The sequence below is a fragment of the Mandrillus leucophaeus genome, unplaced genomic scaffold (assembly GCF_000951045.1).
Source record: "Mandrillus leucophaeus isolate KB7577 unplaced genomic scaffold, Mleu.le_1.0 Scaffold128, whole genome shotgun sequence".
Classification (NCBI taxonomy): domain Eukaryota; kingdom Metazoa; phylum Chordata; class Mammalia; order Primates; family Cercopithecidae; genus Mandrillus; species Mandrillus leucophaeus.
The window spans coordinates 5,395,337-5,422,783 of record NW_012101209.1 but is presented as its reverse complement, the minus strand read 5'-3'; the positions used below and the strand labels follow the sequence as shown (position 1 = coordinate 5,422,783).

At 38.2% G+C, this 27,447-nt stretch overlaps 1 protein-coding gene across 3 annotated transcripts in view; it reads right to left on the bottom strand.

Annotated features, from left to right (window-relative positions):
• The window catches only part of HIBADH (3-hydroxyisobutyrate dehydrogenase), a 147,975-nt gene that overhangs the window by 11,174 nt on the left and 109,354 nt on the right, over positions 1-27,447 (bottom strand). For all 3 annotated transcript variants that reach the window (XM_011972253.1, XM_011972255.1, XM_011972254.1), the window contains 2 exons: positions 5,987-6,120; positions 1,362-1,438 (listed from right to left, as the gene is read on the bottom strand). In XM_011972253.1, coding sequence (XP_011827643.1) covers positions 1,362-1,438; positions 5,987-6,120 — 211 coding nt within the window. The remainder of the gene's footprint in view (positions 1-1,361; positions 1,439-5,986; positions 6,121-27,447) is intronic.

Below are 27,447 nucleotides of genomic sequence, written 5' to 3'. Positions count from 1 at the left end.
TCCTGCTGTCAACACCAATTGTATATGTAGTTTATGTTCCAGAAATGTACATTTTCCTCTTCCATGAAATTAGTCTAGAGAATGTACATGAAAACAAGTTGCTAGTAACCAGTTTTTCAATTATAAGTGACCCATATCCTAAAACTGGCCACAATACAAACATAACTCTGAAAAGGTGCCTATATACTACCACTTTTATTAAGGCTCTGTACAGACATGCTTTACCGTCTTATGGACATTCAATTTTAAAATGTAAATGGTACACGATATTGATAAACCAATTAGTGCTGATGCAAAGCAAATTCCTCTTTTATCTCAATTACAACATGACAACTTAATAGGTCAAGATAGTTAAACATCTGAGACAAGGGCAATTCAATAAAATAACAGCATCTTGATATGGTAATTAAGAGGAAATGTGAATCCGTTACTGTGTTTTCAAAAATATCTCAAGTATGTTGGCTCTTTTTATTACTTTTATGAAAAGCTGTGCTAGGAAACACTATTCTGTTTTGTGATATATTTGGTAAGCAGTTTTGGGGAATGTGATGAAAGCAACTGAGTAAAGCATCCTGCTCATTAAGCATTTTCTAAAGTAAGCAATGTATATTTATTATTTTCATGAAATATAAAACATTCAAAAAATTAATTAGCTGATTAATCATATGTAGCATTACTAACCCAAAAGATTAAAGGCTAAAATTAAGACATTAACCTTAAGCATTTAAAAGATGATCATCCATAGGAAAAACAGAATTCCTGAATCACTTTAAGCAAAGTATGCCATTTTAATAGAAAGATACATACTAATGCAAAGTAACTAAACGACAGGCAAAATAAAATGAAAGAGTTATACATATGAACTGCAGCTTTATGAATGCTATCCAGTTTTTAGCCTGAGAATGAACCACCAAGAACACTTTTAGGGCAGATTTGGGGGACCATATTTTTAAAAGGTACATAAACTAGTCACATGGTAGCATACCACTTGAATTCACTACACACTAAAACCATGTCTTATACAAATTTGTCCCGACATTGCCAAAGTATGTTTAAATTTTATAGTAAAAATGTTTCTTGCATTTCAACATAATAGAAGAAATGGGGCTCCCATATAAAAAGGATAATATAACTTCAAATGCACAGGCAATACATTTTATGGCTATGGCAAAAAGTATTCATGCTCTCCTGGGTCCTATTGCTTGTCCAATAAGCAAAGTCTGTTCAAGTTGAATAATGAAGTACTTTCAAAATGTTCTTGGATCAACTCATTTATCTCTCATGAACATCATTTTTTTAACATCAGAAAATCAAATAGGAAAGCCTATAAAAATGTTAGTATAAAAATGTACTATTCAAACCTGATTCCAAGATTCATAGTTTCAGCAGTTCCGATCATACTAATAGCTAACAGCATGTTGTTGCAGATCTTTGCCGCCTGAAAATAAATTGAGTACATATTAAATATCTGTATTTTCAAGCTATAACTCACAGGATGTTTTTCCTTGCCCAATTCCAGGGGCTACGTTCTAAAAGAAGTAACATTCAACTGTTGATTTTCTCGAGTGGGGAAGAGAACATGATGCAGCCTGGCTCCCTCTGAACCTCATGCTATCCCAGAACAGACTTGCAGGTCTCCTCCACTAGGTAATAAATTTGCCTATGTGAAAATTTATTTTTCACATCGCTACTATGGGCTCAGCACTATAGGGTACAACTGCTCTTTACAGGATGTAACTTACAGTCTAATTGGGAAATGGGAGTAATATGCTATATGAAAAGGCAACAAAACAAGTGGTGAATTGTAAGGTAAAAGCTATAAGAGATAGGAGGAGGAGTTCAGAGCAACACGATCACTGAAGGCAGGAAGAGAGAGGAAGAGAGAGGAAGTGGAACCTGAAATCATCCTTTAGGAGGCCAAGGCAGGATTTAAACAGGCAAGAAAGGGAAAGAAGGAGATCCGGGGAGAAGGGAAAATATATAAGGATTAAATATTTTACATGGGATGTTGCTGGGGAACAGTAAGAAAATTGATTAATATGCCTATGTTTTAAGGAATAGTGAGAAATTTGGTAAGACTGGGGCAAGAACATGTCAGCTATGAAAGCTAGGGTGTAGAGTTAAAATTTGACACGGTAGGAAATTGGGATCTATTCAAAGTTTCAGAATGGGGAAGCACTATGATGATACGAGCATCTTGATGGAGTTGGTCTGGGTTATGGTGTTGGACTGAGGGGTAAATTTGGCATTCAGGGACTTATTAGGCCCCCTGAGCAGTAAACTAGGTGTGAGACACTGAAAGAAAGGGTTGGACCAGGTCCTGTGTTGAATGGAAATGAAGGTCAACAATGAGAGTAATTTGAATTAATAGAGCTTGGAGACTATGTAAGAATATGGAGACAATAAATATATCTAAGATAATACCAAGTCTAGAGTGAGATAGAGTCCTAGTGACTAGGATAAAAGCATTAAGAGGAGGAGTGAGAGAGAGAGAGAGTGTGTGTGTGTGTGTGTGTGTGTGTGTATTGGGAGGGGGAGGGAAACAACTAGCTTGATTTCAGTGTTCAGTATTGTTTAATCGTCTCTGTCGATCACCTCATATTTCTAAATTAAAGTTACTTTTCAAGAAAAAGTTTGAAGTCCATGAGTTATTGCTGCCTGATTGTACTACAAATAGAACTATGGCAAGTACAGTTGACCCTTGAATGATGAGGGGGTTAGGGGTGCCAACCCCCGGTTGCAGTCAAAAACCTATGTATAACTTTTGACCCTCCAAAAACTTAAGTACTAATAGCCCACTGTTGACTGGAAGCCTCGTCAGTAACACAAACAGTTGATTAACACATATTTTTACATGTATTATATATTGTAATTCTTACGGTAAAGTAAGCTAGAGAAAAAATGTTAGAGAGAATCATGAGGAAGATAAAAATATATTTATTATTCATTAAGTGGAAGTGGATCATCATAAAGGCCTTCAATCCCATCATCTTAATAATGAGTAGGCTAAGGAGGAAGAGGAGGTGTTGGCTCTTTGCTGTCTCAGGGGTGACAGAGGCAGAAGAGGTGGAGGTGGTAGAAGGGGAGGCAGGAGGCGCCGGCACACTCCGGATAACTTTATGGAAATTGTAATTTCTATCAGACTTTTCTGCTGTTTCATTTCTCTAAAAACGTTTTTGTATGGTACCAATCCGTCTTCCACTGTTTGCTTTATTTTCAGTGTCTGTATCATAGAAAGGTCCATGTTGTAAAAGAAGTTGAAAGGAGTCTTGAATAATAAGAACTATTCTGCCTTACTGTCTAATGTCCATTTGTTTCCTGGCACTGCTTTCAGTACATCATCTTCCTCCTCATCTGGCACTGTTCAGAAGCACTCATCTCCATCAAGCCTCTTCTGTTAATTACTCTGGTGTGGTGTCTATTAGCTCTTGAATTTCTCCAAGATCTGTATCTTGAAAGCTTTCATACACTCCCCACCTTTTCTGCCATATGCACAGTCTCTTTAGTGATTTCCTTGATTGGCCCTGCCATAAATCCTGTGAAGTCCAGTACAACATCTGGACACTTTTTTCCAGCAGGAATTTACTGTTAGGGACTTGATGGTTTTCAAGGTGTTTTCTACAATAACAATGGCATCTTCAGTGGTGTAATCGTTCCAGATTTTCATGATGTTCTATCAGGGTTTTCTTCCACAGTGACAATCCTTCCCATAGAGTACCATGTGTAATAAGCCTTAAAGGTCCTTATGATCCCCTAATCTAGAGGCTGAATTAGGGGTGTTGTGTTTAGGGGCAAGTTGGCCCCTTGGATGTCCTTCAGTGTTGAACTCATATTATTCTGGGTGGCCAGGGGTACTGTCCAATATCAAAATAGCTTTAAAAGTCAGTCCCTTACTGGTAAGATATTTCCTGACTCCAGAGACAAAACCATTGATGGAAACAGTCCAGAAACAGGGTTCTCACTGTCCAGGCCTTCTTGCTGTACAACCAAAAGACAGGCAGCTGGTATTTATCTTTTTACTCAAAGCCTCAGGAGTTAGCAACTTTATAGATAAGGGCAGTCCTGATTACCAACCCAACTGCATTTGTACAAAACAGGAGAGTCAGCCTATCCTTTCCTGCCTTAAATCCTGGTGCTTGCTTCTCTTCCCAATAAATGTCCTTTGAGCATCCTTTTTATTTCCCCCCATCATAGGGCACTTCCGTCTGAATTAAAAACTCATTCAGGCAGATATCCTTTCTCTTCAATTATTTTTCTTAATGGCACCTGGGAACTGTCTGCTGTCTCTTGGTTGGCAGAAACTACTTCACTTATTATCTTGACATTTTTTAAGCAAACCTCCTCCTAAAATTATCAAACCATCCTTTGCTGGCATTAAATTCTCCAGTTTTAGATCCTTCATTTTCTTTTTGCTTTAAGTTGTCATATAATGACTTCACTTTTTCTTGAATCATACTAGATGTAAGTATGCCTTTCTATAGCAATCCTGCATCTACATAAAAGCTGCATTTTCAATGTGAGATAAAAAGATGTTCTGCAAAAAGTGCAAGCCTGCTGGAGTAGCTGCAGTGATGGGTTCATGACTATTCTTTTCTTTTTTTTACAATGGTCCTTACATTGGATTTGTTTATCTTGAAATGGAGGGCAAATGCAACCGCAGACCTCAATCCATGGTACATATCAGGCAATTCAACTTTTTCTTGCAATGTCATGACTTTTCTCAGCTTCTTGGGAGCACTTCCAGCATCACTAGTGGCACTTTGTATGGGTCCTATCGTGTCATTTAAGGTTTATGGTATTGCACTAAACATGATAAAAAATACAAGAGAATTCCAAGAGATCGTGTTTACTATGATACACAATTTACTGAAGAGATGAACCACTTACACAAAGATGATTAGTGTCACATGACATTTTATGTCCAACACTTATAACACGTGAGTTCACTGCAATAGCAACAGGAGGTGGCCACAAAATTATTACAGCAGTACAGTATTACTATAGTTAATTTTATGCCATTATGATTTAATACTTCTTTTCCCAACTGTGAATGGTGCCATGTATGGTCTATAAGTGTTTGTAAATTTTGATAAATTTTAACTCTTTGTAACAGATTTGTGCATATTTATAAACTAGCATCTATCTACATATATTTTATGCGTTCATGACATATCTAACTTTTTCTTAATTTTTTTGGTATTTATAGGCCATGTGGTTCACCTGTTTTTTCAAACTGTCACAAATCTTCAAAAAGTTTTCAATATATCTATGGAAAAAAATATATGTATAAGTGGGCCCACGGAGTTCAAATCTGTGTTGTCCAAGGGTCAACTGTAATTATAAAATTAGGTGGAGGAAAATAGCAACTCAGAAACAAGCACTTCAAAATAAGAGCAGTTTTAAGGATGATTTCAGTAGTTGCTGGGATGACATGTCAAGATCCTAATAATGATTTTCTTCCCTTTTTTCTTTTTTTTTGAGATAGGTTCTTGCTCTATCACCCAGGCTGACTGCAGTGGCTCTATCATGGCTCACTGCAACCTCGATCCCCCACCCCTGGGCTCAGGTGATCCTCCCACCTCAGCCTCCTAAGTAGCTGGGACTATATAAGTGTGTGTCACCACACTCGACTAATTTTTTTGTTTATTGTAGAGATAGGGTCTTACTATGTTGCCCTGGCTGGTGTCTAACTCCTGGGCCCGAGTGATCCTCCTGCTTCAGCCTCCCAAAGTGTTGGGATTACAGGCATGAGTCATCGCATCTGGCCAATAATGGAAGTTTTTTTAATAAGTTAATTGACTGATGTCTGCTTAAGCCCACCAGGAATGATGCAAAACTAATTTATTCCAAATAAATTTTTAAAAATCTGAGCAAAGAAAGAATCCAAAGGTTGAAGAAAGAAGAATAAAAATATGGTCAGGAAAGAGAAAGGAACATTAGTCAATTTTACATCATCAAGTCAAGGTCATTAATGTAAAAATCTTACCTGCCCAGTCCCAACAGCTCCACAGTATACCACGTTGGAGCCCATGCACCCCAGCAACTCTTGGGCAGCAGCAAATTCATCTTCAACTCCTCCCACCATAAACGTGAGGTTCCCAGATCGTGCAGCTCCTACACCTGAATCATTTGGGGGTAAAGGGATAGAAGCAAAAGAATACATTTCTTAAAATTTTTAGGCATATAATAAAATTAGAGAAACCAACTAAAAACATCCTGCCTCCAAACTGTATTTTTGCCAGGCATGTATAAGATACTCTAAATCTCTACAGAAATATTCAGCAATCAAGTATCACCCAGATTAATCACAAACCAAAAGAGACATAGATTCAGTCGTACTCTGAATCTCAACTCACCTTAATCATTTCGGCACAATCATGGCCTAACAGATAAGGGAACTTAAAATGTAAATGTTATTATTCCCATGCATCTATTATTCTCCTAAGAAACCTATTAAGTTACAGAAAGTACACACAAAAAAAGTTTTACCTGGGCCCTGATCAGCAAAGGAGCAGCCAGAGAGAGGTCTGCTGCCCACGTTTGGATTTGGGGTTCTTGCTCACTCACCCACACTCTGCAAATACTATCTATAAGTGAGATCTACAAAGAGGGAGACCTGGCTCTTTGTTCCTTAAACAAGTAGGCATTTCAGATGGTAGATTCTTTTTTTAAGGCAAGAAAAACTGTTGCTTATTTTGACTGATTATTCTCATGTGTACTTTTCAATATTATTTGATTTTTCTTTTCCTTCCTGCTATACATCTTTTGGGCAATTTATTTTTAGTGATATGAGCAAGAAGAAGAAATAAACTTTAACACTGACTTCACTACTCCTTAGTAACTTTTAACAAAGACTTAATGCATGTTCATTCATTCGAGTGACTGGAGAAACAACTTTTTATTTAGCACAGAAAATATGATCTAGACTTGTCCTAAAAGGAAGAGGAAGAAGCTTCATTCATCTAAATTTTTATTAACTATAAAATCAAGAGTATTATTACTGTTTTTAATATTCAAAGAAATCTTGGTTCATAATTTTCAAGCTAGGCTTTATTTTTCAAAACTTCCCAGGCAAGTATGTGGAAGAACTTATTTTACAGTACGGTAAGAACAAAGAAACTGTAATTGTCTGTAGTATATATCAAATCTGGCCATTAGAATAGACAGCTGCAAGTAATGGCCTGCTTTTGAATTTAATGTATTCAATGAAATACCGTATTTATGTTTTTTAAAAGCCCAAGTGAAGAAATACCTATTTCATTCAAATTGTGAATATTTTGCTTTCTATTTTACAGTTGATACTAGTCATAGCCAATGATTAAAAGTCAAAAAAAAGTCAGCATTATGCTAGCCAAACAATCTTGGAATAGTGAGTGCCCACATGTTCTGAAAACCTGAGATGCTCATGCATATAGTTAAATTACATTATTTTGCAATATCTTCACTTTGAAATGGATTATATACAAAAACCCAATTTATAAAAAATGCGTTCAGTTAGCCAATCTATGTCATTCAAACATTCTTATTAACATTTAAGTGACCGTTGTTTTGTTAGTTTCTAGTTTACTTTATCAAGATGGTAAACCATTAATGTTTTACAATTATTTTGCTCAATTTCTATAGTCATTTTTATTTAAACCATATAACCACCATTCCTCCTAATCCTGTTGATCTCACCTAGAGAAATTAAGTAGAAGATTTAAGTCAAAGCTTACAAACAAATCCAGCACTATCCATCATAGATCAATAGCTTTGCTTTGTATTTAGATTACAGACTGCTAAATAGCTTCAGAGTCATTTATTTAAAAAAAATTAATGTTGACAGTGATTCTCAGCTGGTTAGTCTTGACAGGTGTACTTTCTCACTTGTTCAAACACATATTTTAAAAAGCAGAAATAAGTTGCTTAAGCAAGAGAAGACCACAAAAGAAAGAATAGTTTATCTTTTAATTCAGAGGTCTGTGGTAGTTCGACTCTTTCCTCATATTGATGTGGTATCATAATTATTTCCGACTTCATCATAACCTACATCCCAAAGTAAGGGTCTAACTAAAATGGGTAATTCTAAAGTTCTGACATTCCTTGGAACCAAATCTTATCTTCTCATACATATTCCTTTAATCATACAACACTATCAAGCCTAGTCCCTCTGCAAAGGCAGAATTAAGACCTAAATTAGCTAGGCATGGTGGTTCACATCTGTAATCCCAGCACTTTGGGAGGCTGAGGCTAGTGGACTGCTTGAGCCCAGAAGTTTGAGACCAGCCTGGGCAACAGGGCAAAACCCCCATCTCTACAAAAAATACAAAAATTAGCTGGGCATGGTGGCATGTGCCTGTAGTCCCAGCTACTCAGGAGGCTGAGATGGAGGATTGCTTGAACCCAGAAGGTGGAAGCTGCAGTGAGCTGAGATCATGCCACTGCACTCCAGCCTGGACAACAGAGCAAGACCTTGTCTCAAAATCAAAACAAAGAGACCGAAATTATCCTGAAATAAATGTAAGTAACCATTTTGAACTTAGGAGAGAATATCTAGAAAGCTGTGACTCTAAAGCTGTGTAAGACAGCTTATGGATTTCAGAAGACATTGTATAGATTTTTATGTCTATCAAAAATGAAGAAATTTATTACAATGACATGCCATTTTGATTCAAGTCCATTTTCTAAAATATAAAAACACAGAATGCATACTCGGGTAGCTGCTAGAATACTGGAAGAAATATTTATTTTACTATATATTTTAGTAATTGTATATACAAAACCAAAATCCACCCTGTGCTTAATTCTATTACAGCATTTATCATACTTTATTAAAATCTTGGATTTTCTTGTCTGATTCTTCCATTATAAACTTCCCACAAAGTCAGCACTGGGGGCATGGCTTGCCAGCATCCCCATTATCTATTATAGTGCATGATATACTCAACAAATGGTTGGTTGATAAATAAACTAATAAGCATGGTAGAAAGGGTAAAATATCTGGAGATGTTATATTTTGTTTTGGGGATGCGCCACTTGCTGGCAAATTGTGTGACAAATTATTTAACTTCTGAGTCTCAGTGTATAAAATAGGAAAAGTATTAATAACCTCTTCATAGATTGGCTGTGAATATGTAAATGTATGCTGTAAAATAAAAATGCTATTTATTTTTTGAGACAGGGTCTTGCTCTGTCACCCTGGCTGGAGTGTAATGATCATAGCTCACTGCAGCCTCAACCTCCCAGGCTCAAGCAATCCTCCCACGTTCAAGCAATCCTCCCACCTCAGCCTTTTGAGTAGCTCGGACTACAGGCATGTGTCATTGTGCCTGGCTATTTGTTTTTTTTTTGTTGTTGTTGTTGTTGTTTTTGGTAGACAGGGTTTCATTTAGGTTGGTCTCGAACTTCTGGGCTCAAACAATTCTCCTGCCTTGGCCTCCCAAAGTGCTGGGATTACAAGCATGAGCACCCTGCCCAGCTAAAAATGCTATTTAAATGTAAGGGCTTACTACTTTTTAACTTGAATTTGTGAAGTGGACATTTTCCTATTTAGTTACTTAAGCCATTGTCTTCTCTGGGATAATTTTAGCCTCTCTTTTTAAGTATTAGTGGGTTTGGGCTGCACCTGTAAATAACAGAAGCAGGGTGGCTCAGGTTAAGAAAAACTTTAGTGGTCTACAGCCATTATGTTAAGATGACATCACTGTGAAGACTTCTTGCAAAATCTTTCACTGGCAGCATAGTGAATGGGGAAGACACAAGAAATCTGCATTTGTTTTATCTATTCAACACAATTAACTGGGCACCTACTAAGAATCAGGCCCTGTGGTAAGCCCTTGGGTGAAGGATGAATCACAAATGTCCCTGCTCCTAAGAAGTTAGGCACTGGTGATTCAGCCACTTCTCTCACTGTCCGTCCCTACTACCCTGGTCTGAGCCACAGGTAACTCCTGCCTGGATTACTGCAATAGTCTCCTACTTTATTTCCCTTCTCCTCTTGTCTCTGTAGTCTGTTCTCCATATAACAGCTAGAGGAATCCTCTTAAAATATACATCTAGTTCACCCAGCTCATGTTTGTTCCCTATTCCCAACCCTCCAAAGACTTCCTATCACTCTTGGTATAAAATCCCAAGTCCTACAAAGCCCTACATGACATGGCTCTGGGCTACCTCTCCTATTTCATTTCATGTCATTCTTCCCATCACTTGCTGCTTTCCAGCCACCCTGCCCTCCTTGCTGTTCTTGAAACAGGTGAAGTATGCTCCCATCTCAAAGCCTTGAACTGGCTATTCCTTTTGCCGGAAATGTTCTTCCCCCAGATATTCATGACTGGTATAGTTTAGTTCATTGAGGCCTCTGTTCAAAATTCACCTCTTGAGAGAGGCCTTCCCTGACCACTCAACCTAACAATCTAAAATAGCATCTCATCGCTCTCTCTTTTTCCTGCTTCAATTTTATTCATAGCATTTATCACCTCTTTAACACTTTCATTTGTTTCTGGTCTGTATTCCCTAGAATAACACTAGCTCCATGAGGGCAGTAATCGTTGGCTCATTCACTCACATCCACCAGCTCTAGTACATAAGAGATTCTCAGGAGGCAAGAGAGAAGAAAAGTCCAGGAAACAGACCACAACTGTAATACCATGTGATAACTGCTCTCACAAGATATGCACGAGATGCCAAGGATTACAGACAAAGCATTTCTATCATTCCAGCAAGTCATTAAATGCTGCTCACCCTGTTTCTTCATCTAGGATGTGAAGTGGTTAGAGAAAATTACCACTGAATTCCTTTTAAGGCTTTGAAATTCTATAATTTTGGGTTTTCAAGTTCATAATCATCCACTTTCCCACATTTATTATATTAACACACAAAACTATGGCATGTTTTATTTTGTACAAAAAAAAAAAGTTCCAAATGAGAAAAAAAAATTTCTCATGTAACTACATTAACCCTAAAAAGCCTAAATATTTGTGACTGCCTTTAGTGCTTTTTCTAACACTTCCCTGTGATGATGTCTCTAGTGTTTCTCTCCCATAATACTAGAATCGGAAACACTGAACTCATTTGTACAAATAAATGTTTTTGGCAAATGCCCAAACCGCGCAAAATGGGTAGCTGACTACCCTGATTTTAAAGTGATAGACATCTGTCACTTCTCTTGGTAATCTGTTTTGATTTTAGTAAGCCTTATAGGGGAGAAGCACTTTTAACTCTAAGCACAAATCCTCTAAATCAGCCTCTCTCTCTCTCTCAACAAAAAAAGGTATCATAGATGACTCCATTTGCTAAGCTACGTTCCTTCTTCCCTTCCACACCTACTTATAGTTGACATCAAAAATGTGATCACTGGAGATCCATTCTTCAGTGGTCCTCAACCCTGAGAATGAGGAAGAAACAATCCTTGTTTCTCAACGAGTTTGAAATTTTGTGCTTGTGATGCTGGGGGGAGGGAGACGTTGGAGAATGGAGGTAGCGGAAGGGATAAGGAAAATACATATAGCTAATAAAAGAGTCAGATTCGTGCTATTAGAGGGTATACAGTTGTACAGAGGTCCAAAGAGGAAAAATATCATCAGCAAATATTTATTCAGTGCCTTTAACAACTTGCTAGATCTTCGTGCTATGTGTAAAGATTCAACAAGTAAATATATTTGCTGAATCAAAAATAAGGACTTGTTTTCTGTTATATTCAGAAACTACTTGAAATACGACTATCACAGAAAGTCCAAAATGTAAGGTCATGGTAGTTATAAAACCTAGTCTTTGCACTCAAAAAGTACAAAATATAATTAGGGAAAGAGATGTATAACCAGAAGAAAATGCCAAAAGGTAGCATCACATACCAAGTATCAATGAATGAGGGCAATCACCACCAAATCCTGATTCCCCCTTTCCTTTCATTTTTCAACCTTCGTCATTGAAAGAATAAATTCTCAGAAAGAGAAGGGGTGAAAAAACAACAAATTGTTCTTGAAGAGTAATATTCTTGCTGTCAACTGTAGGTAGGCATATAAAAACTCTGATAAGAATATAGGTATCCTGAATCCATTTGCAAATCTAGTTCAGAGCAGTTTAACTAACATGAACTGAGCAGGTAATCTGGTATGCTTTTTATTAGATGCTGAGTTCTGCCTGTTCTCTAAATGCACGTAACACTCTACCTCTCTTCACAACCAATGTGGGTATGCTTATCAGAGCAAAAAAATTAGAGAGCTTTTAGAAAATCAGAAATAAGAAGTTCAAGAGACCTGTACAACATAGTGATTATAGTTAATAACAATGTACTGTATCCTTGAAAATTGCTCAGAGTAGATTTTAAGTGCTTTTATCACACAAATAGTATGTGAGGTAATGCATATGTTAATTATTTCGGTTTAGCCATTTCACAATATGTACATATTTCAAAATATGTTGTACATGCTAAATATATACAATTTTTATTTGTCAATTAAAAAACGAAATCAAATTTTCAAAAGAAAACAAAATCAGCATTAAGAACAATAAAAAAAGAAACCATAGTATCTCACAACAAATCTCAAATATGGATCTGAGTATCTTAGAAGTCTTGGGAAACCCTATTTGGGAGCAAGCATCTTTTCCTTGAACTGAGTTCCATATTTTTAAAAATTCTCATTTGGAACTTCATGCAGGAACAGTAAATGAAGTAATGAACAATGTTTCCACATTTTTGCATCAAAAATAGTGACCTTTTTTTCCCAAGATAAACTGAATTGAAGCTTGGTTCTTGCTTTATATCCTTTCCAGGCTAATCTTAGCCTTATACCTATAAAATAAATAAAACTTAAATCACCTCATTCTAACATTTATGCTTATCTGTCTCCTAATCTTTGGGCAGTTTTATTTGATATGAGAATGAAAACAGGCTCAAGTCTTAAGTTATACATTCACATGAAAATAACCAGCAACTGAAAACATTATTCACTATTACTTAACATTTCCTTTCTTTTATCTGAGACGAGTCTCAATCTGTCGCCCAGGCTGGAGTGCCATGGCGCAATCTCAGCTCATTGCAACCTCTGCCTCCTGGGTTCAAGCAATTCTTCTGCCTCAGCCTCCCGAGTAGCTGGGACTACAGGAGCGTGCCACTACACCTAGCTAATATTTTTGTATTTTTAGTAGAGACAGGGTTTCACCATGTTGGCCAGGATGGTCTCGATCTCTTCACCTCATGATCCTCCTGCCTCGGCCCCCCAAAGTGCTGGGATTACAGGCGTGAGTCACCACGCCCAGCCAACATTTTTTATATAGTCTCAAAGTTCCTCCCATTTTTTCTCCATTAAGTTATTCTTTCTGAAGTACCTATATATTTATGCTTCGGCAAAAAGGTGAACTACATAACTCACTGTACCCTCTCTTCTGTCTTGAGTTATAGGAAGCAATGAATTTTCTCTTCTCTCCTTAAATGACCTCTGATTTTAAATCTTTATTTTCCTTGTCAGTGAATCCTAATTACTTCTTTGGTCTCCTCATCTAACCCTTGCAACAAAAACTACCACTCAATGCACACTGAAAACTATTTGCAATGGCCAGAATGTGCAATGATTTTTCTTTTTCTTTTTTTTTTTTTTTTGAGACAGAGTCTTGCTCTGTCGCCCAGGCTGGAGTGCAGTGGCGCAATCTCGGCTCACTGCAAGCTCCGCCTCCCGGGTTCACGCCATTCTCCTGCCTCAGCCTCCTGAGTAGCTAGGACTACAGGCGCCCGCCACCGCGCCCAAACGGGGTTTCACCGTGGTCTCGATCTCCTGACCTTGTGATCCGCCCGCCTCGGCCTCCCAAAGTGCTGGGATTACAGGCGTGAGCCACCGCGCACGGCGTGCAATGATTTTTCAAGTACCCATGCCTATCTTGGGCTGTTCCCTCACATGAAATACCCTTCTCTGCCTTCTTTGCCTGGCTAACTCCTGCTTATTTTTCAAGACTCAACTCATGTCAACTCTGAGAAGTATTTCATGACCCCTCTTTCTCTATCCTTAAAACATTCCTGGTGATATCTCTAATAAAGCACTTACACTACTCTAATCAATGATTTTTCTGGTGTGTCTTATTAAGATCCTTATGGGCATGAGCTGTTTGAATCTTTGCACCCAGCACATGGCATGTATCTGATAAATGTTAATTTTCTTCTTAGTAGGCAGGCAGATATCAATGGCTAATAAAATGACCAATAATCCTCATTAAGACAGTATTTTCTAGTTTATCAAAAAACTTTTTAGTATCAATGTATTTATTGTAATCTTGAAAATTACTGAGAGTAGATTTTTAAGTAACTTGACCACACCCCCCCCCCCCCCCCCCCCACACACACGGTTAGTATGTGAGGTAATTAACTAGCTCAGTTTGGCCAATCTACAATGTATACATATTTTATAACATGCACACAATACATACAATTTTTTATTTGTCAATTACTTTTTTTAAAAGCTCAACTTTGGGGCAGCATGATTCTTCACATGTGGTAATGGCATTTTCATTTACTGCTACATAAGCATGCATAAGCATAAGTGTATATGTATGGGGACATTATTATGAAGAGTTAAAAGTGAAAAACGTGATTGAGTTAAAAAACTTGGAAAGAAATCACAGGGCAGGGTCCCACCTCTTGGACAAGTTATAACAACTCTCAATCTTGGTTTCTTCATCTGACAACAGTGATAAAAACACTGGCCACACTAACTTTGACACTCAAATCAAGCAATACCTTGGAAAGGTATACAGCTATTACACAAATGTTATAAAAAATTTAAACATAACAAGTACATTTATTCAGCTTAAACATGTCAAAGTCTTTGACCTAACAGTAGCAAAGAGCTGAAATTTGGAATTTAGCCTTACTGAAAAGGTGACCCAAAGAATTATGATAGATAAATAATGATGCAGGTGCTGATAACTTAGATTAACCACTCCCAAGTTACTAATAAGGAGATCATTTTCAATTCTATGGCTATTGGAAAGAAGGCTTCAAGTCCAAAGAGGGAAGAGATGGAAAACTAAAAAGTACAATTCAAATTATATTTGTCTTTTAACACTATAAAAATATTGCTGCCAAAGCACTTCCATTGATATATAGCCAAACATAGTAAATCACTTAATTTACTCAAAAGAACTTAAATGTTTTAACCAGTGTGCCATCAAAAGACATCAAGAAGAGCACCAATGGGACTTGGGCTGCAATGTGAGCCATCTTTAAAATGCAATTGTTCTAATCATTTTCTACAGATGCAGCCTCACAAGGGGCTGCTGTCACAGGGACCATTTACGACTTGTTATGGTGTCTCTATTGTTTACCAGCGACATTCGCAGAAAAAGGCGACAGCTGGGAAAGAAAGCTGCTACTCAACGAACAATATAATCCCGTGAAAGTAATCAACAAATTTAAGGGTGTTAATTAACTTTACACTTTATCATGTTCAATTAGTTGTCCTTTCTAGAAAAGATTGCCGTGCACAATCAGTTTAGAGCATGCCATGTTTGATTTGTAAGTGATCACTGTTTCTGTTTCAGAGTCCATGTCAGATGTTCTCTTGGGTTTTGGTGACACAGATGAATGGCTCTGCACATGTTAGGGGTGATCTGGTTTAACATAAGCCAGCATAACATAACCCCTTGTTAACACTATTTCTGGCATTATCCAAGCTGGAAACAGAAAAGCAAAAACACTCACAGCACTCTTCTGAAGTCAGATAAACAAAGTTTAGTTAGCTTTTCCCGAAATAAACACAGACACAAATACATGAAGAAATAAGCAATTTTTCATCATTATTTTTTAGAGTAAGACTTGTCTTTCAGGAGCATGTTTGGGATCATTTCCTCCCAGCAACGTCTCAAAGCTCTGCTATATTATGCACAAAGCACCACTGTATCCTCAGACTTTACATAATGCACACAGTCTTTTCTATGGCAGTTGAATAAATGTTAGGGATATGTTGTTAAGTGCTGGCTTGTGTTAAATTCTAGAATATGACTTTTAAATCCAGAAACTGTATTTCACAAGTATGAAAAATCTAGAGGAAGAATATTAATCTATGAATGCAATTTGCCTTCTCTCTTACCTTAATGCACCTGTTCCTACTTGCTAATAGGACAAGGAAAAGCTCATGATGGAGTGACAATATATTCAGTATTGCATTTTAATGAAAGTCACTGCAGCAGTTCCTCTGAATTGATAAATAGAGTTCTGCATCAAAATATTTCATAAGCCATTGACAAAGTGAACAAAACTCAAAACTGATATTTGGTAGGTGTTTATCTTTAAGAAAACAAAAGCAAGGGACATGCATCTATCTCTTTTTTTAGAAGAGGCATCTACATAGGATTGTGACACATCTTAATAAAGCTATACCTTGCTCTTAGAGACTAGCCATTTCCTGCACAATACACAAATTAAATGCATATAAATAAACGGTAGCTGATTAGCTAAAGCGTACACAAGGACAAAGCTGAACTTCTTCAAAATAGAAAAGTTGTTGACTCTGAAAGCTAATAATGTCCTAAGTTAAATATTAAAGAAGGAAATTATAGGCTATATCTGAAACAGCTGAAACCACAATACACAGCAGCAGAAAACATTAGTTTTCTGCAGAAGATCTGCAGGGAGAAGAGAAGCGGTCGATAGATCCTTAAATTGGAAGCAATAGCCGTTCTTCTAGCCCAAGTTGGCAGCTGCTACATTTGCAGACCTGGTTCATTATTTACCCATAATGACCATCAAGCTGCAGTCAAAGTCAGATCACAACAACTGTCAGCAGCTCTTTTAATTAGCCTTGCTTGAATTCAGATAAATATCACAATAGACCTGCTTATGCTGAAAGAGCAACAGAATGTTCCGCATGGAGCTGGCCGGCTTGAGGAGGACGGATGCAGTACAGAAGCCGTAAGACAGAAGTGCAGAGTGGGATTTTTAAAGGGAGGGCAAATCAGAGAATGAAATGGTTTTCTTTCATTCTAAAAATCACTTTAAAAAGCAATTCCCTGGCATTCACCTCCGATCAAGACGGTGCACAATGTTGGTTTACAATAAAACGCTAAGCTCCTGAAAGCTAAATAGCTGGAGCACAAAGAGAGTTAACTTAATGCCCCTGGAGAATATGATTTTTAAAACTCCGTCTTGCAAATAATGTAACTTTCAGCTTTAAAAGTCATTTTTATTTTTACTATTTATTTATTTGAGATGGAGTTTCGCTCTTGTCGCCCAGGCTGGAGTACAATGGTGTGATCTTGGCTCACTGCAACCTTTGCCTCCTGGGTTCAAGCGATTCTCCTGCCTCAGCCTCTCGAGTAGCTGGGTTGGTTGGTTGGTTTGTTTACTTATAGAGTTTCGCTCTTTTCGCCTAGGCTGGAGTACAATGGTGTGATCCCAGCTCACTGCAACCTCTGCCTTCCGGGTTCAAGTGATTCTTCTGCCTCAGCCTCCCGAGTAGCTGGGATTACAAGCGCCCACTATCACAGTTGGCTAATTTTTGTATTTTTTAGTAGAGACAGGGTTTCACCTTGCTGGCCAGGCTTGTCTTGAACTCCTGACCTCAGGTGATCCACCTGCCTCAGCCTCCCAAAGTGCTGAGATTATAGGTGTGAGCCACCGTGCCCAGCCAAAAGTCATTTTTAAAAGCCAAATAAGAGAGAGAGAAAAAAAGCCAAATAGCTTGCAATCGTTATGTCCTTCTATTTTACTTTCTTTAGGCAACACATAGTTTGTAACATTTCTGTGACAGGAGTTGGCTATTTTCCTGTAAGTTTCACATGCATCCTTTCATTCAGCATTAACAATCACAAAGTAAAACAAGGCCAATAACCAAATTCTCAGTAATCCAATTACCACCAATACCACACCCTTCCGGGTATCCTCCCATCCCTAATCTGTCTAGTTTGCTTGAGAAGAAAAACAGGCATAATAATCATGTGCCCTCTATTTTAAAGAGAACTGATTATTCACATGAGTTTTGTTATAACCTTGAAGGTAGGTATAAAGAAGTGATGGCTGTCAGAGAAAGGAGGGAAGAGAGTAAGAAGAAATAAGCAAAAGGCAAGATGATAACCTGGCAGCAAATAGTAGAAAACTGGGGACAGCAAAAAACCAAAGATTAAGAGAAGGCCGTGCTATGAAGCTACACTTGGCTAACCAGGAATTATCATCTCTTTCATGTGAAAATCCCTTGAAAATGTGGACTCTCATATTTTGGGGTTGGGGTACAGTTGAAGACGGTGCCATCTCCTACATATGAGCTGAGTATGGTCCACTCTGCCATTCTTGCTAGCTCCTCAGCCAATGCGTAGCCTTTTGCAACCATTTCTGATGTGCATTAACATAACATTAAGGAAGGGTAACCAGATTTGCGTGAGGACAAAGAACCCAGTACTGCTTGTATCGAGTTTGGATGCCACGTGACTATTTCCTTATTGAGCAGAAAAACACTCCACTGGGAAGTAGTTTAAAAAATTATTATGTTTTTGGGCTACTTCAAGTACTATAACCTTGGAATAAAATTTTTGTAGAATTCTGTATGTGCAATAAAGGCAACCACTGCTTAATGGTAGTAATTTAAGTGAGGAGAACTGTTCTGGTTTCATGAGAATTAATCATAGCCAAAGAAACATTTCTTCCTCTACTTTTTTTTTTTAAATAAAGACTAAGCCAAATACATAAACCTATCGTGGATAATGGCCTTCTCCCTCCTCAGCCCTTAACACAACCCACCTCCTGACTACATACAACTTGTTTCAGTAGAACACTGAGTACAAAGACAAGACCCAACTTTCAGTTCCAAGTCTAGAGTCAAAATTTCAACTATCAGCTAATTCTTACTATTGGCCCTCAGAAGCACAGTGAATTCAACATGTCCAAACAGCTTTTGTCGTCCTACCTTCTCCTCAAATAGACCTCAAATTGGTCTCCTGCATGTCCATTCAGTTATGATATTACCATTACCCACTTATGGCAGCATTTCCAAATTTACAGTGATATAAATGTATAGATATGTATTATTTATTTGGATCACCTGAAAGACAATTCAATACTATGCCAAGAAGTTCAGGCATATAAAAAAAGTACCCAACCAGTCAAAATCTAGAGACATGATTCATGCAGTATTTGCCAAAGTAAAATAGAAGCAAATACTTGTAAAAATCTTGTCTATCTTCTCAAGTCAAATATATATGCATCCAAGTGTGTGTCCTGAACGCTTAACCTGTTAGGGTCACATGATCAAGGGTAGCCAACTGCATTTCTTTCCTTGCCCTTTCTCTTCAAGGGGCTATACTAAATAAACACCTTCAAGTGTATTCTGAAAACAAAATTTATATTAAAGATAGTCGTGAATTAGAGAATAAAGGATTTTAACTTAATGCAAAAAATATTTCACTTCGATGCCTTACAGTATTTGAAAAAATGTCCACCATAAGTTACTAATTCTAAGACTTGCTTTTCTCACTTGTTAAATGAACTGAGTAATACCTGCCTTGACAGGACTGTGAAAGACTACATAAGCAATGCTTGATATACGATAGTCCTTCTGTGTCCTCTAGAAAAGTCGAGTATCTTTTTACATAGTTCACTGGGTTTTTTCTTCAGTAAATTGCCTATTATATGTTTCTCTACTTTTCTCCTGATTCTTAGTCTTTTTCTTGTTAATTATAGTAGATTTCATGTCTACTCTGTTATATATTTTGCAAAGAGTTTCCCTCAGTCTGTTGCTGCCTTTTAACTTTTCTTTTTGTCACAAAGATGTGTGTGTTTTCAATTCTTGGATCTGTTAATTTTTTTTAATGGTTTTTTTATTGTCTTGCTTCGGAAGGTTTTCCTCATTCTAAGATTTTGAAAATATTCTCTTAGACTTTTATTTGGCCTTCTTACACTTTTGTTTTAAACAGTTATTTAATCCATCAGCTATTTATTTTCAGTGTATGGGGTGAAGTAGGGATCTGCCCCTACAATGAATTGTCCTAACAACATTTATTAAATAATTCATTTCTCCACTGATCTGATTGCCTTACTCAGATTCTAAGTACCTATACATACAAGGGTCTGTTTGGGGACCTAACTCTGTCTCCCAGTCTGTCTGTTCTTGAACAAATATCATGCTGTTTTAATCACTGTAACTTTATACTGTGTTCTGATATTTACGGAGTCCTAACTGCCTTATTAAAATTTTTTTTTTGGGCAGGTGCCTATAATATTTGGGAGGCCAAGGCAGAGGATAGAGGATAAAGGAGGGTAGGAAAGGATAGAGCCTGAGCCCAGGAAACCTGCCTAGGCAACATGGTGAGACCCTGTCTCAACAAAAATTTTTAATATTAGCTGAACATGGTAACACATGCCTGTGGTCTCAGCTACTCAGGAGGCTGAGGCAAGAGGATCACTTGAGCCTAGGAGGTTGAGGCTATAGTGAGGCATGTTCACACTACTGCACTCCAGCCTGAACAACAGAGTGAGACCCTGTCTAAAAAGGAAAAAAAAAAAAACTGGCATTTTTTATTTACTTAATTCTCCCAGATGAGCTTAAGGGTTTTTTGTTTTGTTTTGTTTTTTGTTTTTTAAGAAATAACATGGTTTTGCATTAAAATTTATATATTATCTCAAGAGAATGGACATGTTTACATGCTTTCCCAAGCAGATAAGTGGTATCTCCATTTATTCAGATCTTATTTTGCCTTTATAGTTTTGTCATCTTCCTCATATAGGTCTTACACATTTCTTGTTAAATTTGTTAAGTACTATTCTAGACCTTAGAACCTAGAATAATATTAAACTATATTATATAGTTACATATTGTCTTAGTCTGTTTTGTGCTCCCATCACAGAATATCACAGACTGGGAAATTTATAAAGAGCAGAAACGTATTTTTTCAGTTTCGGAGGCTGGGAAGTCCAAGATCAAGGCACCAACAGGTTCAGCTGTCTGGTGAGGGCTGCTCTCTGTTTCCAAGATGGCACCTTGTTGCTGTGTCCCCTCCAGAAGGGAGGAACATTGTGTCTTCACATGGCAGAAGACAGAAGGGCAAGCAGAACAAACTCCCTCCATGAAGCCTTCTTATAAGGGGGCCTAATCCCATTCAGGAAAGGAGGAACCCTCATGACCTAATCACCTCTTAAAGACCCCACCTCTTAATATCTTTACATTGGCCGGTAAGTATTAACACCTCAATTTTGGAGAGGACACATTCAAACCGTAGCACAATATACAAGAACTAAGTATTACTTGAAGACTACATAAGACTTGTCTTTTAAAACCATCTTTACTTTGTTCCTCCTTAGTAATGGCTGTTAGAATACCTTTGGTCATTGGAAGTTTACTTATGTGTTTACCTCTTCTTGAATCGATTTTGGTAACTTATTTTTTCCTAGAAAATCACCTATTTCCTCTGGACTTTCCACTTTTCTGCCCCCAAACTTATAATTCCTTATTTCATCCATATCTGTGTGAAATCTCTTATCTTATTCTTGATGTTCATGGTTTCTCTATTTTTCTTGGTGAAACTTCTTAAAGATTTGTCTTCTGAAAGACCAGTTCTTGGTTTTATTCAACGATTCTATTTTTCTTGTTGCTAACTAATTTCCTAATTAATTCCACTTACCACATTTGTCACATTTATCTTCTTATTTAAATAGATTTATATTTGTTTTCTTCTAGTTTATTGAGTTTGAGAGGCTCTGCTTATTTGCAGTTTTTTTTTGAGAGAGGGTCTCGCTCTGTCACCCTGGCTGGAGTGCAGTGGCACAATCTCGACTCACTGCAACCTCCAACTCCCAGGCTCAAGCAATCCTCCCACCTCAGCCTCCCAAATAGCTGGGACCACAAGCACGCATGACTTCACACAGCTACTTTTTTCTATTTTTAGTAGAGATAGTGTCTTGCCATTTGCCAGCTGGTCTCAAACTCCTAAACTCAAGCAATCCACCTGTGGTCCCAGCTACATGGGAGGCAAGAGGACTGCCTGAGCCCAGGAGGTTGAGGCTGTAGTGAGCCATATTCACTCCAGGACTCCAGCCTGGACCACAGAGCAAGACCAGGTCTCAAAAACAAAAAACAAAAACAAAACACCAGCACTTAAAGTCTGTAAAATCTCTTCTACAGTTTTAACTTTATAAGGGGGCCAAATCCCATTCAGGAAAGGAGAAGCCCTCACATTTTTAATGTAAAATGTTCTCATTTTCATTTACTTTAGCTTAAAACTTCTCTGATCTTAAAACTATCCAGCAGAATATTTTCAAGTTTGAAATGGTAGCTGTATTAGTTTGCTAGGGCTGTCATAACAGAAGTACCACAAACTAGGTGGCTTAAACAACAGAAATTTACTGTCTGACAGTCCTGGAGGCTAGAAGTCTCAGATTAAGGTGTTGGCAGGATTGGTTCCTTTGGATGGCTGTGAGGGAAGGATTAGTTTCAGGACTTTCTCCTTGGTTTGTAGATGACTGTTTTCTCCCTGTGTCTTCCCATCATCTTCCTTTTATGTGTGTCTGTGTCCAAATTTGCCCTTTTTATAAGGAGAACAATCATATTAAATTAGAGCCCACCTTAATGACCGCACTTTAACTTGATTAACTTTGTGAGGACCGTATCTCCAAGGTGGTCATATTCTGAGATACTTGGGTTAAGGATTTCAACATAGGAATTTTGGGAGCCCACAAATCAACCCAAAACCACAGCTTAAAACTCTATTTAGGCTGGGCACAGTGGCTCATGCCATAATCTCAGCATTTTATGAGACCAAGGCGGGGGAATTGCTTGAGCCCAGGAGTTCAAGACCAGCTTAAGCAAAACAGCAAGATCTCATCTCTAGAAAAAACTTAAAAAATAAAAAAATTAGCCAGGAGTGGTGGCCCAAACCTATAGTCCCAGCTTCTTAGGAGGCTGAAGCAGAAGCATCACTTGAGCCCAAGAGGTTGAGGCTGCAGTGAGGTATGATCACTCCACTGCACAGCGGCCCAACCTAGGTGACACAGCAAGATTCTGTCTCAAAAAACAATAACAACAACAACAACAACAACAACAACAACAACAAGCTATACTTGTCCTTATGAGTAGGGAATCACAAAAACTATACATGTCCTTGTGATTAGGGAATATGACAGGATTTTCTATTTCTGAATCTTTAAAGGTTTTATCTGTGGCCAGGTCTCCCCACGGAAATGTGATAAGAAAGTATATTCTCTATTTTTGTAGTATTCTATTAAACTAAGCATCACTGTTACTTTTATATGCGTTGTCATTTTGATCTGTCAAATGCTGAGAGAACTATTATAAATTTCCAAAATAATTGTAGTTTTAAATCAAACTCGTAAATTTCTAAAGATTTTGGCTTTATGTATTCACTGATATATAATAATGCCATATGCATAAAAGTGCATAATTTTGTTTCCTCTTCACGGTTGCGCAGTTTTGTTCCATTGTAAGACATCCCTGTTCATCACAAATTTTGCCCTAAGTTTTAGTTTCTGTAATATGATGTTGCCATCAAATCTTGTTTATATTTCTATTATTATTTTGATACAGAGTCTTGCTCTGTTGCCCAGGCTGGAGTGCAGTGGTGCGATGTTGGCTCACTGCAACCTTCACCACCCAGGTTCAAGCGATTCTCCTGTCTCAACTTCCCAAGTAGCAGGGATTACAGGTGCATGCCACCATGCCTGGCTAATTTTTTGTATTTTTAGTAGAGACGGGGTTTCACCATGTTGGCCAGGCTGGTCTTGAACTCCTGGCCTCAAGTGATCCACCTGTCTCTGCTTCCCACAGTGCTGGGATTACTGGTGTGAGCCACTGCACCCAGCCTTTTATTCATTTATTTTAAACATTTTTTATTTCATTAACTTTTGGGGTTCAAATGGTTTTTGGTTACATGGATGAACTGTATAGTGGCAAAGTCTGAGATTTTAGAGCACCTGTCACCTGAGTAGTGTATATTATACCCAAAATAAATATGTCTTTGTTTTTTCTTTTATTGTTAGCCTTTAATATAATTTTGTTTCAGATATTTCTTAAAAAGAGCAAAGAGCTGCATTTTGTTCTCTAATCCTGAGAATCTTGTCTCATAGTAAAATTCAAGTCAGTCATGACTGTTAATCATTTAAGTTTCGTTCCTGGATTTTTACTTAGTGATTTTTTTATGGTAAAATGTACATAAAATTTACCATTTTAACAATCTTTAAGTGTACAGTTCAGTGGCATTAAGTACATTCACACTGTTATGCAACCATCACCACCATCATCTCCAGAACTTTTTCATTAACCCAAACTGAAACTCTGTACCCATTAAACAATATTTCCCTATTCTACCTGCCACCATGCCTGTGTTAACAATTGTTCTATTTTCTATCTCTATTAATTTGACTATTCTAGGAATCTGATGTATGGAAAAGCATACACTATTTGTCCTTTTGTGTCTGGCTTATTTCACTTAGCATAATGTCTTTAAGGTTCATCCACATTGTAGAACTCATCCAAATTTCATTCCATGTTAACGCTAAATAACACACCATTACATGCATATACCACATTTTGTCTGTCTATTTATCCACTGATGGACATTTGGGTTGTTTCCACCTTTTGGTTGCTATGAATACTGCAGCTATGAACATATGTGCTTTCAATTCTTTGGGCATATACCCAGAAGTAAAATTGCGGGATCATATGGTAATTACATGTTTAATGTTCTGAGGAACCACCAATATCATTTTCCACAGTGGCTGCACTATTTTACATTCCTACCAACGGTGCAAAAGGGTTCTAACTTCTCCACATCCTCAACACCACTTGTTTTCTATTTGTTGTTTTAGTAATAGCCATTCTCATGCGTGTTAAGTATAATCTCTTTGTGGTTTTGATTTGTCCTTCCCTAATGGTTAGTGATGTAGAGCATATTTTCATGTGCTTATTAGTCATCTGTATATCTTCTTTGGAGAAATGTCTGTTCAAATCCTTTGTCTATTTTTAAGCTGGGTTATTCACTTCTTGTTGAGTTCATTTTAGTTTTCACTATGTACTTTAGATTGGAAAAAATTCAAGTTTTCTTATACTCACCTTGCCCCCTTATATTTTCAAATTCCACTCAAAACTTGCATTCTCAGTTTCTTAAAAGTCCTGCTGCAGTGCATCCCAGTTTACTAGACAGTATTTTCATTATTGTTGAGTTCTAACATTTTTTCTTATATGACTTCTTTCACTAAAAAAAAAAATTCTTTAGAAGTGTGATTCTAGAAGATGGCTGAATAGGAACAGCTCCAGGCTACAGCTCCCAGCGTGAGCGACACAGAAGACAGGTGATTTCTGCATTTCCAACTGAGGTACCGGGCTCATCTCACTGGGGCATGTCGGAAAGTGGATGCAGGACTGTGGGTGCAGCCCACCAAGCAAGAACTGAAGCAAGGCAAGGCATCACCTCACCCGGGAAGCGCAAGGGGTAAGGGAATTCCCTTTCCTAGCCAAGGGAAACTGTGACACACGGCACCTGGAAAATCGGGTCACTCCCACCCTTAATACTGTGATTTTCCAAGGGTCTTAGCAAATGGCACACCAGGAGATCATATCCCGCACCTGGCTCGGAGGGTCCCAAGCCCATGGGGCCTCTGTCATAGCACAGCAGTCTGAGATCTAACTGCAAGGCGGCAGTGAGGCTGGGGGAGAGGCGCCCACCATTGCTGAGGCTTGAGTAGGTAAACAAAGCGGCCAGGAAGCTCAAACTGGGTGGAGCCCACTGCAGCTCAAGGAGGCCTGACTGCCTCTGTAGACTTCACCTCTGGGGACAGGGCATAGCCAAACAAAAGGCAGCAGAAACCTCTGCAGATTTAAATGTCCCTGTGTGACAGCTTTGAAAAGAGTAGTGGTTCTCCCAGCATGGAGTTTGAGATCTGACAACGGACAGACTGCCTCCTCAAGTGGGTCCCTGATCCCCGAGCAGCCTAACTGGGAGGCACTCCCAAGTAGGGGCAGACTGACACCTCACACGGCCGGGTACCCCTCTGAGACGAAGGTTCCAGAGAAACAATCAGGCACCAACATTTGCTGTTCAGCAATATTCAATCTTCTGCAGCCTCTGCTGCTGATACCCAGGCAAACAGGGTCTGGAGTGGGCCTCGAGCAAACTCCAACAGACCTTGCAGCTGAGGGTCCTGACTGTTAGAGGGAAAACTAACAGACAGACAGGACATCCACACCAAAACCCCATCTGTACATCACCATCATCAAAGACCAAAGTTAAGATAAAACCACAAAGATGGGGAAAAAACAGAGCAGAAAAGCTGAAAATTCTAAAAATCAGAGCACCTCTCCCCCTCCAAAGGAAGACAGCTCCTCGCCAGCAACAGAACAAAGCTGGACGGAGAATGACTTTGGACAGTTGAGAGAAGAAGGCTTCAGACAATCAAACTTCTCCGAGCTAAAGAAGGAAGTTCAAACCCATCACAAAGAAGCTAAAAACCTTGAAAAAAGATTAGACAAATGGCAAACAAGAATAACCAATGTAGAGAAGTCCTTAAATGACCTGATAGAGCTGAAAACCATGACATGAGAACTACGTGACAAATGCACAAGCTTCAGTAACCGATTCGATCAACTGGAAGAAAGGGTATCAGTGATTAAAGATCAAATGAATGAAATGAAGCGAGAAGAGAAGTTTAGAGAAAAAAGAGTAGGAAGAAATGAACAAAGCCTACAAGAAATATGGGACTATGTGAAAAGACCAAATCTATGTCTGACTGGTATACCTGAAAGTGATGGGGAGAATAGAACCAAGCTGGAAAACACTCTGCAGGATATTGTCCAGGAGAAGTTCCCCAACCTAGCAAGGCAGACCAACATTCAAATTCAGGAAATACAGAGAACGCCACAAAGATACTCCTTGAGAAGAGCAACTCCAAGACACATAATGGCCAGATTCACCAAAGTTGGTATGAAGGAAAAAATGTTAAGGGCAGCCAGAGAGAAAGGTTGGGTTACCCACAAGGGGAAGCCCATCAGACTAACAGCGGATCTCTCAGCAGAAACTCTACAAGCCAGAAGAGAGTGGGGGGCCAATATTCAACATTGTTTTTTTGTTGTTGTTTTTTTTTTAATATTCTTAAAGAAAAGAATTTTCAACCCAGAATTTCATATCCAGCCAAACTAAGTTTCATAAGTGAAGGAGAAATAAAATCCTTTGCAGACAAGCAAATGCTGAGAGATTCTGCCACCATCAGGCCTGCCCTACAAGAGCTCCTGAAGGAAGCACTAAACATGGAAAGGAACAACTGGTATCAGCCACTGCAAAAACATGCCAAAATGTAAAGACCATCGATGCCAGGAAGAAACTGCATCAACTAGTGAGTAAAATAGCCAGCTATAATCATAATGACAGGATCAAATTCACACATAACAATACTAACCTTAAATGTAAATAGGCTAAATGCTCCAATTAAAAGACACAGACTGGCAAATTGGATAAAGAGTCAAGACCCATCAGTTTGCTGTATTCAGG